General features: G+C 35.0%; 1 protein-coding gene across 4 annotated transcripts in view; it reads left to right on the forward strand.

Annotated features, from left to right (window-relative positions):
* Window positions 1-10836, forward strand: part of LOC141393802 (neuroguidin) — a 302023-nt gene extending 291187 nt beyond the window's left edge. For 3 of the 4 annotated variants that reach the window (XM_073967300.1, XM_073967299.1, XM_073967297.1), the window contains 4 exons: window positions 4929-5330; window positions 5399-5658; window positions 5720-5907; window positions 9809-10836. In XM_073967300.1, coding sequence (XP_073823401.1) covers window positions 4929-5330; window positions 5399-5658; window positions 5720-5907; window positions 9809-9948 — 990 coding nt within the window. In that variant the 3' untranslated portion in view covers window positions 9949-10836. The remainder of the gene's footprint in view (window positions 1-4928; window positions 5331-5398; window positions 5659-5719; window positions 5908-9808) is intronic. The other variant, XM_073967298.1, reaches the window with a different exon arrangement.
* The last annotated feature ends 9853 nt before the right edge of the window (window positions 10837-20689 follow it).

The following is a 20689-nucleotide window of genomic DNA, read 5'->3' on the forward strand; positions in this document are numbered from 1 at the left end:
GTATGAAATTGACATTTGTTTGGGCAAATATGGGAAAACGAATTTGTACCAAATATTTGCCTAATGTGACCTTACCTTTACTTTAACAAATCTACACCTTTGAAATAATTTGAAAAATAAGTCTAATGGTCTGTTTCTCTAAGACGATTCGAATACAAAGTCGTTTGAACTACTACCAAACTTCTGTTTTTTCAACAATATTTGAATTGTTTTTATTTTCAATCAAACAAACATTTCCTACAACAACAGGAGATTGGTAGCAATTCGAACGAATTTGAATTCGAATCGTCTTAAGGTAGGGTCACATTAGGCAAATATTTGCCGAAAAATTACAAATATTTGTTTGCTTCAATCTGACCAGCAAATATTTTTCAAGGGCAAACAAGAAAACAGCTGATTTTAGGGAAACAAAACCATTTGCCAGCAAACAAAAAAATTCCAGTTTGTCCATAATGTGAACACTCTTGAGCAAATATTTTTCACTCTTTTGTGCAAATATTTATTTGGTCTTACAAAAGTTTTGTAAGAGCAAACAAGGGCAAATATCTGCTGAAACACATTGTTGTCACCTATTAAAAAAGGATATTATGAATATAAAAAAGTTAACATTACTTGTAAATATATAATACAAAGCGAATATTTAATGAATAAACAAATAAACAATTGAAAGGTGAGGGATTTATATATGTATGTAGGTGTGTGTGTATTCTCTGATACTAAATGATGCCCAAAATCAATTTTTCCGAATTCTCTGGACCAAATTTGATATCATTTTAGGTGCAGATTTGTTAGGTATAGGAATAGGCGAGCTGTATTTTATAACGGAAAATAGAAGAAATGTGAAATCTATCGTTGATGGATGTCTTGGAAGTAGAATACCGCTATAGAAAATATTTCTAAATTTAGTCAGTGGGACTGGAAAAATGCCATGAACATTGATTTCAATGCTTGCATTACAATTAAATAATTATTTTGGTTATTATTGTACTACTTCGTGGATTTATTTTTTAGTGTCTATTGTCTTCAAGAAGTCGGCCAATTTTTACAAAAAAACTACATCTTTATCACGGTGCGCCTCAACCAAATTTAAATGGTAGGTGCTTACACCTGGGCAGTTTCGGGGATTCTGAAACGCGTTGCCGTTTAAAGTTCATATTTTTTGGGGTTTTTTATGTGTTTTATTTTGCTTGGAAACAGCAAGTCCTATCGAAATGGGACTAAAGAAGGCGTTGAATGGAAATTCTCTTCAAGGATTTGCTTGAAGTCTTATAGAAATTGGACTAGAGATAATCTTATAGCTGTGAATATTCTCTACAACTTTTGTAATTTTTTCCTAGATTGTAATATTTCTTGAGATATATAACCTTAAATTGTGACATTGCAGTCACATGCAGTTATAAGCAGTCGATGGAGTCAGTGCATTGTCCCAATTTGAACTTCTATATCTCAAACATTGTAAACAATAGGAAAAAGTCATAATGGTCAATCGTGTATAGAATTTTCAATGCTACATTTTCACTTGCGGTTTCAAAGCCAAATCTTGAACGCCTATAAAGACCCGAAAAATGTGAACTTTGACCGCGACATATTTTAATATCGCTTAGGCGATTTTTTGTTTTTTGATTTTTCATTGAACATTGAAGTTTCAAAATCCGAAAAAACTTTCCATGTGTAAGCACTTTCCATTCCAAATTGATTCAGGCGCACCGTGTTATCTGTCAATTTTAATAAATTAACACAAAAATCCATTTTTGGTTTTGAAAACATTACATTGCAAACTAAAAATTAAAAGCTGTTAATAAAAATAATTTTCCAAAGCACAATGTCAATGTGCCATCATATACATATGTATGTATGCATGTACATACATTCGCAACAATACGCAAATAAACTCATTCCGACAAGGCACTCATTGCCAAACAGATTTTATTCTCATTCTCCACAACAAACAATAAACGAAACGCCATATTTTTTATTTCTCTCTTTCTATTTTTCTAGTCCAAATAAATTTATGTTTTTCGACAGTTTGCTCAAACAGTTTTTGGGTGAAAATATTTTTTCAAATGTGAACACATGGCAAATATGTTTGCCCGTTGCGTTATTTGTCACTGTTTGAGCAAACAAAATAGGCCAAATATTTGCCTCTAATGTGAACGCAAACAAAAATTTGCATGAAATTCACATTTGTTTGGGCAAATATGATGAAACAAATTTAGAGCAAATATTTGCCTAATGTGACCTTACCTTTAGAGAAACAGGCCACAAGTCTTTGAAATAATATTTTTAAAAAATTAACGCCTTTGAAATAATTTGAAAAAAATCTAAGCCTTTGAAAAAATACTAAAAAAACCTACGCGTTTAAAAACATATTATGAAAAAATTCTACGCTTTTAAAAAGATCTAAGCCTTTGAAAAATACTTTCAAAAAGTCTAGGCCTTTGAAAAAATATTAAAGATTTTGCCTTAAAAAATATTTAACAAAAATCGACTTCTATGGATGGTATTTGAAAAAATATTTTAATTTTATTTTTTTTTTTTTTTTTTTGAAAGGGTATTTGAAAAAAAAATATTTGTAAAGGGCAGTGGAAAAATATTTTTAAAAAATCTATGCAGTCCAGGGAAGAAATATTTTTTCAATCTCCTTTAACTAATGTATAATGCAATACGCCTTTAAAACTATTGTGATATTGCAATTTTATTGCTATTAAAAACGGTAGAAACATGGTTTTAACAACTTACAATGGGTTTTATATTTAAAAAAATAATCTACGCCATTGAAAAAATATATAAAAAAAATCTACGCCTTTGACAAAATATTTGAAAATAAAAGGGTATTTGTAAAAAATATTTAAAAAAATCCACGGCTCAGAATGTTATTTAAAAAAAAATTTGAAAACCCTACGCCTATAAAGTGTTTTAAAAAAAGTATTTGTAAATAACCCACGCCCATGAAGGGTATAAAAAAAATATTTTTTAAGAACCCACGCCTACGAAGGGTATTTGAAAAAAATATTTGCAAAGGGAAAAGCATTTTTAAAAAATCTACGCAGTCCAGGGAAAAAATAATTTTTTTTTTCAATTTCCGTTAACTAATGTATAATGCAATACGCTTGAGAAATATTGTGATATTGCAATTTGATTGCTATGAAAACTGTAGAAACATGTTTTTAATAATTTACAATGGGTTGTATACGTTTTGACAACAATCATAAGCACAGGGTTGTAACAAGAGATGCATACGTTATGCCGTTTAAAAAAATACTCTTTTAAAAATCCACACCCCTGAAGGTTAGTGGAAAAAATAATCTCAAAAAAAATCTCTTAATAAATCTCTTTTGTTTTTTTTTTTAGTCGGTTAAATTCAAATTCATCGGTCGACATTGCAATCGTTTACCAATACCTCCAATTTGTCGTTACAAATAAGTTATTTAGAAGGTATAGATTGCGTGTCCGCAAATTTATAATCCAATACGCTTAAAAATATTGTGATGTAGCAATTTTATTTTATTCTAACAATTTACAATAGGTTGTATACGTTTTGACAACAATCATACGCACTGGCTTCTAATATGGTCGTATACTTTCTGTCGAGACTTATACGCAGGGTTGTACGAAAACTAACATTCCAAGTTTATTGATCTAAAGATACTTGAAAAGTAATTCTTTAAATAATCTATGATAGTGGAAAACTCTTTCTGGATTTTGAAATCAATGCGGTGTCTTGAAGAACCAGCCGATGTGGAATTAGCATTAAGGGACTGTTACATAAACCATATCAGTGTGCCGCATACGATCTTGTATCCCACTAGAGCCTCATTCTACCCTCAACATTGTTATTTATTTTTAATTTGCACATTGATGCTAATAATGAGATTGTCAGTTTTGCATAAATTTATTGCGTATTTTCAAATGTGTTTGCATATTGAACTCCAACTATCGCACTTTTCCTACAACATCAGGATATGCCTATGTATGTTGTAAACAGTGTCCATTTGTCACTGTCAGCATACATAAAATATTATTTTATATTTATTAGGAATTAATTTATAATTTTATTTACATTTTTTCAATAGGATTTTAATTGGTTAGCCAGCCATATAGCCAACAGCAGATGTGCGTACATGCATATATTACCTACACTCACTTCGTACATACGAAGCCCCAAAATAAACTGTCGATAATGATTTGTGAATTCAAAGGAAGTGGTGGGGACACATTAACATGGCGAATTATTGGCCAATGACAAGCAGCAGCAGTACATGTCTGCAACCAATTGTTCATTTGTTAATGATGTGAGGAGGCTGATTTTTAGCAGATATCAAATGTACAAACGAGAGAGGATGCTTCTTACTTCAATTCTTCTTAATGTCCACAGCCTCTTAGTCATTCATTCTAATGAAGTCCTTAGTCTTCAAGTCTCATAAAAAAGGTCTGTCATTTGTTGGTCTCCTAAGGCGAACCCCCGTTTTCTTGCCTCCTAAGCAAGGTCCTCGATTTTATGGACTTGTACAAAGTCAAGACTGCCACGCCTCAGAAGTTTAAATAAAAAATATTTTTGAATATATCCACGCCTCGAAAGTTTAAATAAAAAATATTTTTGAATATATCCACGCCTCAGAAGTTTAAATAAAAAATATTTTTAAACAAATCCACTCCTCAGAATTTTAAATAAAAAAATATATATATAAAAATATGAAGAATAGATGAAAAATATTTATAAATAATCCAGAACATTTTGCTCAGAAAACATCCAAAAAAATTTTCTAGTCTTGAAAGTCCATTTCTGGCGCTATATAAAGTCCGGCAACTAAGAAATCCACACTTTTCTTATATACTTAAGCAGATGGACCGATCTTAAACATAAAATCAAAACACCTCAATTTTAATTTAAAATTAATATCAAACATTTTTTTCTCTCCCCCCTACAGGCTCTCGATTATGACTGTGAGGTCCAGGAACAACAGGACATACCACAGGCCATACAGTTGCTGGGTGAAATGAATAGCAATGTGAAACAGGTGACAGACCTCGTTGAGGGTATGTTGCAACGTGTTAAACGTGGCGAACTGACAACAGAATATGGCCTCAGCTTCCTAGAGGTTAAATATCACATGTTACTGGACTATCTGATCAATTTAACCTATGTTGTGCTGCGCAAATGTTCCGGTGAAACAATTGAGGGTGACCCATCAATAGAACGTTTGATAGAAATACGCACAGTTCTGGAAAAGATACGGCCAATTGACTACAAACTCCGCTATCAAATAGATAAGCTGGTGAAAACAGCCACCACTGGGGTGTCATCGACCACAGATCCAATTTTATATAAGGTAAGGAGAGAGAAGGAAAGGTTTTATTTTTGCTTCGTTTTTATCGGTGTTCCTCGTTTTGCTTTTAGCCCAATCCTGAAAACATGTTAACTAATGCCAATGGCGATGAGGAAGATGAAGACGACGATGATGATGACAGTGCTTCCGAATCTGAAGAAGATGTCGATGATGATGATAAGGGTGTTAAGAAACCCAAAAAGGGTGCCACAGCCGGTAAACCTGGCATTTATGTACCACCCAAAATCAAACCTGTCTACTATGATGGCGATGAAAAACCTGAAGATAAGGAAAAGAAATTATTGGAAAGAGCCAAAAAACGGGCCATAACGTAAGTAATTTGCATAATTTTATTGATTTATTGTTATAAAATTGTTGTCTTATTTTTTCAGCTCCTCAATGATGGAAGACTTGAAAGAAGAATATCTAGATGCCCCAACAGAAATTTCATCCGGTTCACGAGCCCAACAAATATTGTCCAGAGCCCAAAAGGAGAAACAAGAATATGAAGAAGCCTATTTGACACGTTTGCCCGTAACCAAAGCTGAAAAGCATCGCAACAGGAAATTAACAACATTGGGTGAGCTGAAAGAAGAATTAAGAAGAACTAATTCTATAAGCATAACTGCCAAAACGACAAAGTCCTCTTTATCTTTCATAAGAAAACCTATTGAACTACTATGAGAAACAATTCTATCGACGCCTTTTAGTCTTCCATAAAAAGGCGTATAGGAAACCTTCTACAAGATGGCATTTTGGTTTTCTTTAGGAAGACTTTTTGGTTTTCTTAGGGAAGACCCTTTGGTCTTCCATAGAAAAACTTTTTGTCTTCTATAGGAAGACATTTAGGTCTTCTTTAGGAAGACCGGTTGCCTTTCTATAAGAAGACATTTTGGTCTCCTATAGGAAGACTTTTTGGCCATCTATAAGAAGAACATTTGCAAGTCAATAGGACGGCCTTTAGGTTATAAGAAGACCTTCTAGTCTTTTATAGGAAAACCTGTTTGTCTTCTATAAGAATGTCTTCTATAAGAAAGCGTTTTGATCTTCTATAATAAGACTTGTTGGTCTTCCATAAGGAGACCTTTTTGTCTTCTATGATAAGGCGTTTGGACTTCTATAAGAAGAACTTTCGGTCGTCTATAAGAAGACATTTTGTCTTTCAAAATACGACCTTTTTGTCTTCTATGAGAAGACCTTTGGACTTCTATAAGAAGACATTTTGTCTTCCAAAAGACGACCATTTGGTCTTCCATAAGAAAAAATTTTCTAAGAGAAGATCTTTTTGATCTGCTTTACGAAGACCTTAGAAAGGCCATATGGTCTTCTTTAGGAGGCCATTCTGGTATGTTGTCTTCTATCTGAACCGCTTAGTCTTTTATCGAAAGACCTTTTGGTTTTCTGTAGGAAGGCCTCTTTGTCTTCTATAGGATGACATTTTGATCTTTTTTATGAAGTCCTTTTCGTATTCTAAGGGAGCAGTAATTTTGCAACTTCTATAGCAAGGTTTTTTTGGTGTTCTTTAGGCAGACATATTGGTCCTCTATAACCTTTTTTCTAAGATAGGGTTCTTCTATAGACACTTTCTCTCAGAATGGTTGCTTCTACAGAACTTTTCTCTAAGAAGGCGTGCCTCTATAGACATTTTCTCTATGAAAGAGTGCTTCTATAGACCCTCTATCTAAAAAAGGATGCTTCTTTAGACCCTTCTTACAAGAAAGGGTGCTTCTATAGACCCTTCCTACACGAAGGGGTGCTTCCATAGAGCCTTTCTCAAACAAAGGGTGATTCTATAGACCCTTTCTCAAACAAAGGGTGCTTCTATAGACACTTTATCAAAGAAAGGGTGCTTCTATAGACCTTTTCTCTAAGAAAGGGTGCTTCTATAGACCCTCTCTCTAAGAAAGGATGCTTCTACAGACCCTTTCTCTAAGAAAGGGTGCTTCTTTAGACCCTCTCTCTAAGAAAGGATGCTTCTACAGACCCTTTCTCTAAGAAAGGGTGCTTCTTTATACCCTTCCTACAAGAAAGGGTGCTTCTATAGACCCTTCCTATACGAAAGGGTGCTTCTATAGACCCTTCCTATACGAAATGGTGCTTCTATAGACCCTTCCTATACGAAAGGGTGCTTCTATAGACCCTTCCTATACGAAAGAGTGCTTCCATAGAGCCTTTCTCAAAGAAAGGGTGCTTCTATAGGCCCTTTCCAAAAGAAAGGGTGTTTCTATTAACCCTTTCTGAAACAAAGGGTGCTTCTACTGATCCTTTCTGAAACAAAGGGTGCTTCTATTGACCCTTTCTGAAACAAAGGGTGCTTCTATTGACCCTTTCTGAAACAAAGGTTGCTTCTATTGACCCTTTCTGAAACAAAGGTTGCTTCTATTGACCCTTTCTGAAACAAAGTGTGCTTCTATTGACCCTTTCTGAAACAAAGGGTGCTTCTATTGACCCTTTCTGAAACAAAGGGTGCTTCTATTGACCCTTTCTGAAACAAAGGGTGCTTCTATTGACCCTTTCTGAAACAAAGGGTGCTTCTATTGACCATTTCTGAAACAAAGGGTGCTTCTATTGACCCTTTCTGAAACAAAGGGTGCTTCTATTGACCCTTTCTGAAACAAAGGGTGCTTCTATTGACCCTTTCTGAAACAAAGGGTGCTTCTATTGACCCTTTCTGAAACAAAGGGTGCTTCTATTGACCCTTTCTGAAACAAAAGGGTGCTTCTATTGACCCTTTCTGAAACAAAGGGTGCTTCTATTGACCCTTTCTGAAACAAAGGGTGCCTCTATTGACCCTTTCTGAAACAAAGGGTGCTTCTATTGACCCTTTCTGAAACAAAGGGTGCTTCTATTGACCCTTTCTGAAACAAAGGGTGCTTCTATTGACCCTTTCTGAAACAAAGGGTGCTTCTATTGACCCTTTCTGAAACAAAGGGTGCTTCTATTGACCCTTTCTGAAACAAAGGGTGCTTCTATTGACCCTTTCTGAAACAAAGGGTGCTTCTATTGACCCTTTCTGAAACAAAGGGTGCTTCTATTGACCCTTTTTGAAACAAAGGGTGCTTCTATTGACCCTTTCTGAAACAAAGGGTGCTTCTATTGACCCTTTCTGAAACAAAGGGTGCTTCTATTGACCCTTTCTGAAACAAAGGGTGCTTCTATTGACCCTTTCTGAAACAAAGAGTGCTTCTATTGACCCTTTCTGAAACAAAGGGTGCTTCTATTGACCCTTTCTGAAACAAAGGGTGCTTCTATTGACCCTTTCTGAAACAAAGGGTGCTTCTATTGACCCTTTCTGAAACAAAGGGTGCTTCTATTGACCCTTTCTGAAACAAAGGGTGCTTCTATTGACCCTTTCTGAAACAAAGGGTGTTTCTATTGACCCTTTCTGAAACAAAGGGTGCTTCTATTGACCCTTTCTGAAACAAAGGGTGTTTCTATTGACCCTTTCTGAAACAAAGGTCGCTTCTACAGACCCTTTCTGAAACAAAGGGTGCTTCTATAGACCCTTTTAGAAAGAAATGGTGCTTCTATAAACCCTTTCAGAAAGAAAGGGTACTTCTATTGACCCTTTCCGAAACAAAGGTTGCTTCTATAGACCCTTTCAGAAAAAAAGGGTGCTTCTATTGATCCTTTCTTAAAGAAAGTGTGCTTCTATTGACTCTTTCTGAAACAAAGGGTGCGTCTACTGACCCTTTCTGAAACAAGGGTGCTTCTATTGACCCTTTCTGAAACAAATGGTGCTTCTATAGGCCCTTTTTGAAATAAAGGATGCTTCTATAGACCCTTTCATAAGGAAAGGGTGCTTCTGTTGACCCTTACTTTCAGAAAGGGGGCTTCTGTAGACCCTTTCCGAAAGAAAGGTTGCTTCTATAGACCCTTTCTGAAAGAAAGGATGCTTCTAGACCCTTTCTTAATGAAAGGGTGATTCTATAGACCCTTTCTGACAGAATGAGCGCTTCTATAGACCCTTTCGAAAGAAAGGCCTTTTGATCTTCTATAAGAAAGCTTTTTGGTCTTCTGAAAGAATACCTTTTGTTTTTTGGAAGAAGTTTTTAGGAATACCATTTGGTCTTCAATAAGAACATCTTTTGGCTTTCTTTAGAAAGAACTTTTTGTCTTCTATAGGACGCCCTTTTAATCTTCTATAGGTATGCCATTTGGTTTTCTATAAGAAGATCTATGGGTGTTCTATATGAAGGCCAATTGGCATTCTATAAGAATATCTTTTTCTCTTCTAAAATAAGACCTTTTGGTCTACCATAAACAGACCTATTTGTCTTCTTTAATCAGTTCTATTGGCCTTCTATTATCCGACATATCAGTCTTCCACAGAAAGACCATCTGGTCTTATCTAAGAAGACATATTGGTCTTCTGAGAGAAGACCTACATATGTGTCGTATTTAGAGAGACTTTTTGGCTTTCGATAAGAAACTCAAAATGAATCCAATGCTAATTCCATTTCTTCTTACTCCTTTTCCAGGCACCTTGGGCGATGAAATTCTCGGTGAAATAAGTCGTGATGCTGCCTTACGTGGTGATTCTCTTGGTGCTGGCAAAAAACGAAAAGCCAAGGGTGGTAAAGGTAAAAAGAAAGGTGGCAAGAAACGTAAATTCCATTAAAATGCAACCAATTCCAAGCAAAAAAACAAAAGCCAAGAAATGGACCCGCAAAGCAACAAAACAAAAAAACACTTAAAATTTTAAAGCTGATAGAATTATTGAAAGAAACAATGTAATTAATGATAAATCCCCCCTTTCCCCACAAACAAGTAACGCTAAAACAAATGTCATTGAATTCGTCACATAAGGAACAATTTTATATAATTAAAAAAATATTACAGTTTTTACGTAAATAAAAAAAACCGAATGAAAGTAATGTGAAGTAAATAGAAAATCAGCAATATAATTAATTGAAATGAATGAAATAACTTGTAATATGAGAAACAATGTAAGAAACAAAAGAAAACTTAGAAGGAAAATAGTAAACTTTTTATTTATGTAACAGAACAGAAGGAAACATTATTAAATTTTTTATTTCATTAACACAGAACATTGCAAAAGTTTTTATAACGAAACAAAATATTATTTTAATTAAAGCAATTTTGATAAGTACAATATTTTTAATTTTCGTAAAAAATAAATACATTATTATAAATATAATTTTCATACAAAATATTTCTTTTTAATTTTTTAACAAACATAAACAATAAATAATAATTAATATAATTTTTCTTTTAAAAAAGTATAATTTTTTAACATTTTTTTCCTACAAAAAAAAATAAATAAAACATTTTGTTTCAAATCCATTACCCTGTTATATGTTAATTTTTGTCTTACTATTAACTTCGTTACATTTCTATTACATTTTTAATTCTTCAGTTATATTTTTTTATAAAAGCAATACATGTTTTTTGTTCACTTTGAATTTCTGTTTGCTTATTTTTATATATTAAGAAATTATGTTTCATTTAAATTTTTTCCTACAATTTTTTAAAATAAATTTTGAAATTTTAATAATTTTTTGTATTGTATTGTTTTATTTTATTTATTTTTATTTTTTATTAATTGTAAGAATTTGACCATAAACTTCTGTTTATTCCATAGGACGACCTTGTGGTAATCTTAATCTGAAGAAATGTTGGTATTTTATAAGAAAGCCTTTTGGTCTTCTACAAGAATGTCGCTTGGTCTTCCTAAAGATGACATTTTGGTCTTCTACATACAATTTGATACGATCAAAAATGAAAGATGTCTTTAGACCAAATGTATGTTGAGGCGAAATACGTTTCAGACAATTTGGAGTCTGGGTTAATTCAGTCAATTTTATCAGAGCAGAAGTAGCTGTCATCATTATAGTATTTAGGACCATGCCAAAATCATGGATGTTAGGACTCGTAGGTCAGATATATATTCACTGGACAATAGCCGTAGACTATCCCCTAATTTTCACATACAATATCAGGAACCTACGACTTATCCTGACGACTTTATTTTAGTTTATAGTACTGAAATACGCAATTTTACAAAGTCCGATCTGGGTTGTCAATATTTTCCCTATATATATTCATCATAGATATTTCAAAAACAGTTGGGATCGAGCACACATAATCTTCTGAAAGAATTTATTATGAAAAAACATCAATTAAATATATTTTGTGACCGCAGATAACGAAAATGTGAATAAAAACTGTAGAATATGGTACTAAATCATATATAAAAAGCGAAAGCTTTGTGAGATGTTAAATAGTATAGCTACAAATTTCTTTTGTTCAGAGACTCATAATGAAATTTGATTTGGAATATTTCTTCTTTTAACACAATCCCCAAAAAGTGGAGTAGATTAGGAGATTTTGACTCAGTATGGAATACATTTTAATTAAGAGTCTAAAAGTTTAACAAATAATTTCTACCTATAATATGTAATTTTGTAACGTCATTTTCTTAACAAAGTATTTTACGTAGATATATAGTTTGTTCTGGGACTTATAGTGAAATTTTGTGTAGAATATTTCTTATTTTAACAACTTTCGTCTAAAACTAAATTTCATGTTACTTTCAAGCATCAACCCGAAAAAAGAACAAAACAAAATTTTTCAAAAAATATTTGGGTGTTTTGTTGGCAACATTGATGTATATATTTTCTTCATATATATTGTAAATACATATTTCATTTATTCGGCGACTTATATTGAAATTTGATGGAGAATATTTTTGTCTTTGACGTCTTCTATCTAGAATGAAGTTTTGTGGGACAAAACTTACTAAACTCAGATAAAGTGCAACCTTAACCCTAAAACGTGATTTTACTTTTGGCAGATTTCTGGCTTTTAGGTACGATTTAGAGTTTTGGTGTATTCGGGGACCTATAGTAAAATTTTATGACAAATAATTTTGTAGAATATTTTGATCTGATACGATCTCATTTTAAAGGACTTTTTAAAAGTTTTTGGAAAAAATGGACCAAAAAGACCCCTTTATTGACTCGCATGAGGGTTAATTTTTTCCATAAAAAGATACCCCGCATTGTTGTCAGTAATATTGCCAAAGACACTTTATACCTAAAGTGCAAGGATTCCAAGGAATCTGATGTCGAATATTTCAAAACCTCTAGAAATGGGCGGAACTTGCCACGCCTATTTAGGTTACTTCTCGACTTAAACTTTCAAAACGCCGATACATGTGTCTTCTTTTTTTCGGTCCTCTTTCATAATCTGTGCGGGGTTTATTGTAATTTAAAAAAAAAAGTTCAATTTTGTTGTACAGTGTAATGGGGTGATATGTACCGATAACCCAGTCCAAGTGGTATTTTTGCAATATAAGAAGAATTATGTTTTTTCTTTTGGTGTTGACTGTGCAGATTGGGTCTGTCAGTGGAATAATTAGGCTTCCAGTTTATCATACCTACCACACAAAAGTCTAAAAAATGTTCGTTTGAAACGTCCAACATTTCCTTTGCCATTTACGAGAATATAATTTACTTTTAAAATTAGGGATCTGTTCATAGTACAGATTTAGGTTAGAATTCGCAGGCACAAAAAAATAGTGAGTTCATCACTTGGAGATGATAATGGGAGTAAAGAACAAACTAGTTCCGGGATACCGCTGTGTTATTGCACGATGGTTAACACTGGAAGAGAGAAGGAGAGTAAGAAGGAAGGAGTGCAGTTAGGTGCTTTTGCCAATCCATGATAGCAGATTTTAAAAGGGTAATAGAATAGAAAAATACACTCAGTAATGTTGGCGACATTATCAGCGGCAGCGGGTTCTTTCGTACCGGATTGACCCGAAACCAACCCAGCATTAAACCTGTGCTTCTACGTAGGTTTCATGCTGCTACAACAAAAACATTATCAGAGTATTTCAGCCATGTAAAACTTATCTACAACTGCTGTCTAAGGACACGCCGTCCGGACTCGGTGATAAACTGTAGTCCCATATCGGTTAGCTAATATGAATCGGGGTGCACTAACTGATATGAAAGAAGTCTCCCTTGTCCCTCCTGGGATGTTTGTGGACCAATTATTATTATTATATAGAATCCAGGACTTATAATAAGGTGCGAGTATCTACCTGATATCTAGGTGAAAGTATCTATCTTCTGCAAAGCAGATACAATAGTCGACGTCAATGTCATTCAATCTACAAGTTTGAGATCTAATCGAGTGAAAGAAAGGAAATTATTCTACATTAGGAGATCTCAGGCCAGATTGAATTGGATATCATTTACCCAGGCTCCATAAGTAATCTGCGTTGCTAATTTTTAAGTTAGATCTCACGAAGTTTGCCGATTTATAGTAGTACACCGGTGGTCTAACAGATTCATCAATTGTTAAATCGATCAATTTAGAGTTCCCGGAACTGATTCGTTTCCCACTTTATTACATTTAACGACATTGCATACATCAGAGACATTCTGATAGCTTGCGTGTTTATGGTCCATGGAATGAGAGACTTTGGGACCTCCTGACTATAGACATATTGCTTTCAAGTCCTCTAACCAACTCTGCTACTTTTTTCATAGCACAAATCTCAGCTTGGAAGACACTGCAACTGTCGTTGAACATATATCAGCTTTAGATTTTCGCAGTAGAGAATGACGCCAGTGCCTTCCTTCATCTCAAAATCCATCTGTGTATTCTGCCAGACCGGCCAAAGGAGAATTACCTTCAAAACAAAAGGCCATCGCATATCCAAACTGTAAATCTGACTCTCGCAGTCTAAAAGCTGTCCTAGACCTGGATATCAAATGGTTGAAAATCCAGGACATACAGGTATGTGATGAATTCCGAATCGATTTGGGATAAAAACGATTTGCACAAAACGAGTGAATCGTATTTAGATGTGACGGAAACCGCATCGAATTTCAATTCCACGTTGTTTCAATTTCATTAAATTCCCCCAAACAAAAAACAGACTAGTGACCCCAAATCCACAGATAAAAGCGGCATACAATTTTTTTGTTGTGGTGAAAGCAAAAACCGAAATAAATTTACTGAAAAATAAGATAAGTGTGTGTTCTTATTTAAATGGGCCTATATGGAAGCTTAGTGAGGGAATTCTTGTGCTATTACATGATGAGAACTACAAACAGTGCATAACAACATATGTATTAAGCCGGTGCCTTCACCAATTTGGAGAAAACACAGATGTTAAAAGTACATTTTTGTTCTATGCTTTTTTTTATCAAAATATCAAAAATTTACTCAACAAGATATGCCAAAAGTAGGGAAAATAAATCGAAATTTATCTATTCTCTAAACGAGCTTACATTTCAATCCATTTCTCCTAAAAATCTCTCAAAATTCATTACATCGTTTATAAATCGACCACAAAAATATGACCGTTTTCAAAACGAGAAAAACAAACGATTATCGGATTTCATCACACCCTTTTTTGATCAAATTTCCATAGAACACAATGGAATATGAAACCGATATCGAAAACAATTCGAGATCGAAAAATGTACGTGCATCACACCTACAATCGTTTTCGGCTCGTTTTGAAATCGAAGTCGATTTTCATCACATACCTGATAGTTTAAAGCAGCCTGATGGTTTTTTTTACACCAGCGATCAGTATTGTCGCAGGCCTTTTTACCCTCGAAAGTTTGAAAAGAGATTTTTGGTGCCGTGTTCGCCATTTTTTTGGCTTCTCCACAATCTTATTGGAATACTGTTACATAGCCTCATTGCTCAAGCACTTACCTTTTGCATTGAGAGCGGGAACTAATATTAAAATCTTCTAAGCCTTTACAGGTTGAGACTGTGCTGTCACCTTTGGAATCACTTTGTGGGCGATGGAGTAACCGCCGGCCTTGTCACTTTTTCAATTTTCCCAGGTTACGGATTTCCCGTAAAGCCACCAAGTTTTCACAGTTACCACTCCCATTGGGGTGTCGACAGGCGTCGCTTCTGCACTTGAAGAGGGAGTTTCGTGGGAGTTCCCACTTACCTAGATGAGTATGGTTCCCCCCTTCAAACTTCTTCATCAACTTGAGGTGCTTTCTTATCAAATGAAATTCCCGTTCACTGATGATTTTGGACCCTGACCATAGCATGATACTTAGCTTCGGTACGAATTTTTGTCCATTGCTCCTTTCACTTTGGCATTTTTGAAGGTCTGATTTACTGACAAACCATCGACGATGCTTCTTCCTTGCCAATTTCCTTTTTCAAGGCTTTCTGCCTAAAAGGTAATGTCTTGTAGGGTTTATCTGACGTTAACAAGTCCGGTCCAATGGAACGAGTCGGTTCAACATCCTATACGACATGAATTACGATTTTGTTCATTGCTTCTTCCTCTTTCGTAAATGATAAATTATACCAAATGTCGTCCGGATTGATATCTTCCTTGAAACTTTGATGAGGTTGAGGAGAACCGTGATATGTATGTTTAAGCTGTCATGTACGTCGTCGATTTCCCTAGTATTGCCTCCGCCTATAACTACAGTTCGTTTTGAGCTGCTGGGCACAGTAGTGATGGAATCGCTGTCATTGTCCACATTTGTATAGGTCGCGGAAAGTGAGGTAGAGGTTCTTGTGCAAGTAAAGACTGAGGCATGGCATCCACACCCGCATCAGTCGCGTCCCGTATGTTTGCAGTTTTTGGGGGGAGTTTTTAGTAAAAGTTTATATATCTACTACAGACACTTGGCAACTAAGGCTGTATCATTTGTGACCCCCATCAAGTAATCAAGTATCAGGGTGAATTTCTGGGTCGATCCAGCCATATCCGTCAGTTGTAATCACTCTAGCATCCGCAATAATTGAGCTAGAACGCACGGAGTGTACTATTTCATAGCAGCTCAAATTCGAATATGGGCTATATCAGTCCACTTTTTGGTTTAGCACCCATGTACCACGGTACCACCGAATAATATGTATTTCGTGGGTTTTAGCTGCATTTTCTATCCGAACTGGCTGTATTTTGACATTTAAGGTTCTCAGTGGTTAGAAAACAAATCCAACAAAAATTGTCAATATAGGTCCATGTTTTGGTGTAGCCCCCATGTAACGGTGCCTCCGAATAATATGTATTTCGTGGATTTTAGCTGCACTTTTTATCAGAACTAGCTGAATTTTGACATTTGAGGTTCTCATTGGTCACAAAACAAATCCAACAAAAATTGTCAATATAGGTCTATGTTTTGGTATAGCCCCCATGTAACGGTACTTCCGGATTTTATGTATTTTTTGGATTTTAGCTGCATTTATTGTCCGAACTAGCTGTAATTCGACATTTGAGGTTCCCAGTGGTCACAAAACAAATTCAACAAAAACTCTCAATATAGGTCCATGTTTTGGTATAGCCCCCACTTGAGGATTTATGCTACATTTTTTTACCAAACTATCTGTACATTTGAGGTTCCCAGTGGTTTAAAAGCTTCTCCAACAAAAATTGTCAACATGGGTCCAATTTTTGGCACGGCCCCATAAAACGGTACTACCGATTTCAGGATATTTTTTTTAGTTTTTATCTACATGTTCGAACAAGATTGGATGTACTTTGGCATTTTGAGCTAAAAATTTCACCATCAAAAATGTGGACATAGGCCCATGTGGTGGTATAATATAGGCTTCATATAACAGTACCGCCCGATTTCAGGTATTTTCAAATTTCTAACGAACCGGTATAACTAAGTCCAGGGCCACACTCGAGTAATTTCATTGAAATTTTGACATGAAATTATGCGTCTATAGATCGAGTTCCATAGAAGAGTAAAATCATGAAATTGCTGTAGTGGGGAATTCAACCTAAGAACACCTAATTTCATGAAATTTTTTAATGAAATTCACTCTAGTGTGGACCGGGACTAATATTAGGTATTTGGATCCCCAATGCCCAAAAAACTTCTTCACCTTAAATTGTGGGCATTGTAACAGAAATAAAATTTATGATTCCAGAATATTTCATGTTGGAGGGTACGAAAACTTCGGACCAACCGAACTTAACGATGCTTTACTTGTTTTTTACTTATTATACCCTCAGCCTTTAGGCTAAAGAGGGTATTTACACTTTGATACGACCAAAAATGTGCCTCATCGAAATAATGGTTTTAGACCCCAAGTATGTTTGTACGATATCCGTTTCAGACAATTTTGAGTAGATCTAGCAATGTCCGTCCGTCTGTCTGTCTGTCTGTCCGTCTGTCTGTCTGGCTGGCTGGTGCGCACGATAACTCTCGAACGGATCAATCGATTCGGTTCAAATTTTGGGTATCGAAATATTTTGTCCAGATTCGATTTAAGTTCGAAGATGGGCCATATAGGTCCACTCCTTCAGGTACCTCCCCCACAAATGTTCAAAAATTGTCGCAAAACTTGTGCGCACGATAACTTTTGTACGAAATAACCGATTTGGTCCATACTTTGCACATCGTGTAATTTCTACCAAACTTAGATGAGGTTCCAATATGGACCCAATCGGTCCACTCCTTCGGGTACCTCTCACACAAATTTTCGGAAAAGTTCAGTTTAGGACCTGGTCTCGAATCGCTTTGATTTTTGTTTACGCAAGTTGTATTCGCTGTCCTCTATACGACGCTGGAAGTTTCATTAGGGGCAAGTCCATACTTCCTGAGAAAATAGCCTGAAAGTTACAAAAAACCCTATGACACCGTGTGTAGTGGTTGGAGCGCAAGATTACTCTCGAACGGATCTGCCGATTCGGTCCAAAATTTGGCTTTTGTAATATTTTGTCCAAACTTGGTTCAAGTTCAAAGATGGAGTATATTGGTTCACTCCTTCCGGTACCTCCCCCACAAAAGTTCGAAAATGTTCGGAAAATTTGTGCGTACGATAACTCCTGAAGGGAGTAACCGATTTGCACATTATGAAATTTCTACCAGACTTAGATGAGGTTCCAATATGGACTCAATCGGTAAACTCCTTCGAGTACCTCCCACACAAAATTTCGGAAAAGTTCAGTTTAGGACCTGCTCTCGAATCGCCTTGGTTTTTGTTGTAACATCTTGTATTCACTGTCCCCTATACGAAGGTACAAGTTTCCTCAGGGACAAGTCCATACTTCCTGAAAAAATAGCCTGAAAGTTAAAAAACAAACCCTATGACACCATGTTCATGGGTGAAAGCGCAAGATAATTCTCGAACGGAAATGCTGATTCCGGCCAAAATTTGGCCTTCGTAATATTGTTTCCAAATTTACTTTAAGTTCGTAGATAAGCCATATCGGTATATTTGTCAACTCCATCCCGTACCTCCCACACAAAATTTTGGATAAGTTCACTTTAAGACCTGCTATTGAATCACTTTGATTTTTGTTGAATCAACTTACATTCGCTGCCTCAATTACGATGGTAAAAGTTGTTTCAGGGGCAAGTCCATACTTCTTGAGAAAACTGCCCGAAGGTTGTAAAAACCCCCTATGGCACCCCCATGGTCTATGTCGGTCCATTCCTTTAAGTACCCTTTCCGCAAAATTTTGAACTTTAATCCTAATCAACATTTTTGTCGGTTCATACGACTAAAATTTTGAAACCCCCTAAATACATATGTTTTTTTGTGAAAAAAGTATTTCAATTTGCACAGGCTGAGTGTATATCTCTGTCGGCAAAGCCGACTGATACTTTTTTACTTGTTTAATTTGCATCTTTGTTTGTAGCCAAAAATCATGAATCATGAGTGCAAGTGAATATGTCTTTTTACGTGAAAGAAGTGACGAATTTTACAAGGACATGGTGCAGCTAGAATGCAGTCAATTTTAGATGACTCTATGCAAGAAGCGTTTTTAAATGTTTTTGGGTATTTTTGAGTAATAAAAGCTAACTTTCTAGAATAAATGTATTTGATTCTGCACTCGGTCGCTTTTTATAATGATTTATTTGAGATATTCCATTGTTTTATATTATGTAATTATATTTCAATTTCATTAAGACGATCGAACTATTATCAAACTACAGTTTTCTCAAACAAAAATGTTCTACAAAAACATGAGTTTGGTAGTAATTTGAACGAATTTTAAGTCGAATCGTCCTAGAGAAACAGGCCATAAACATTAATTAAAAGTTACCACAACACTAACATATTTTTTCCAAATGGCCCTGAGGTCTCAAATTAGTGAAAAATCCTCGCTTAATAGATATTAACTTCCCCCATATCCTCGCTTGCGAATCGATTTTTATATGAATCGAAAAATCAATTTAAAATACTTTCCCATGGTAGAACAAGAAAAGGTAGCAGCAATACCCAGCTGACTGAACTGGGCTGTAGTGTTAGTGTCAAATTCCATACGACATTTTATATATATATTTCTATGTTCGATGTATATTAGGGACATATATTTTTTGAAGAAAAAAATTATTCATCTGAAATAAAAACAATTTCTCATAAAGACTCCTTCATATCATTGACATGTAACCTCCTCCAGGTCCGAACGACATGTCGCACACTAAAACACCACTTATAGAGGCGGTACAATATTTGCCAATATGTGTGGTATTTTGTTAAACTTGAAAATAATAAAGCCCTAATAAACATGTGCTTCTCGTTTTCAAAAACAAAAGATTGAAACAGCTTCTCTTTTTTCAATGAATTACGAGCGACCCCAAACATTTTTGCAAGAATTCTACTTCCTGCGTGATATTGTGCATTTAGTGGAATGATATGGAAACATTCAAACTGAAAATCTAACGAGTTTTCATTTATGTTTTTCAAAATATTCAATCAAATGTGAAAAATGATTAGTTTTTTAAATTCCAATAATTTATAGACATTTCCTTATTTTGTTTACATTTATATTTGACACTAACATTCCAAACAAAAACAAATTCCTTTGTGGTTGTTGTTCGAGTTGTATTTGTTGTAGTATTAACTTTACCTTGTATTTGTTCTACCATGATACTTTCCATAGAATGTATATTTGTTCACTACAAAGAACTAATGCAAAATGTGTGCTTAAGAAGCAAATTAGACAGTATCCTCACTGCACCATGCCCTTGTAAAAATCATGACTTCTTTCACATAAAAAGATGTAGTCCGAAATCACTTGCACTCATGATTCAACTACTTCTTTGGCTACAAACATTTTGCTGGGTATCGGCGTCGTGTGAAGTACGAGATGTACCATCCTACCGAGTTGTATATGTTTATTGGATGGATAAAGATGCTCCCGTCGGAAAGACATATGTATGAATACGAGCCATTTGACGGTATAAGTCCCAAGGAAGGCTAAAACTCCGATGGAAAGACCAAGATGAAGCTGATATCACAAAATATGGCATCCAAAACTGAAGAAGTAATAAAGAAGATCTGCTCGTTTGGAAAACTATTCTTAGTGTGGCTTGTGGAACATGACGTTCTGTTTAGAATATAAAGCCACATAAGTAAGGGTAACCGATGACACC

The sequence above is a fragment of the Musca autumnalis genome, unplaced genomic scaffold (assembly GCF_047663935.1).
Source record: "Musca autumnalis isolate F117 unplaced genomic scaffold, ASM4766393v1 scaffold_2, whole genome shotgun sequence".
NCBI lineage: Eukaryota > Metazoa > Arthropoda > Insecta > Diptera > Muscidae > Musca > Musca autumnalis.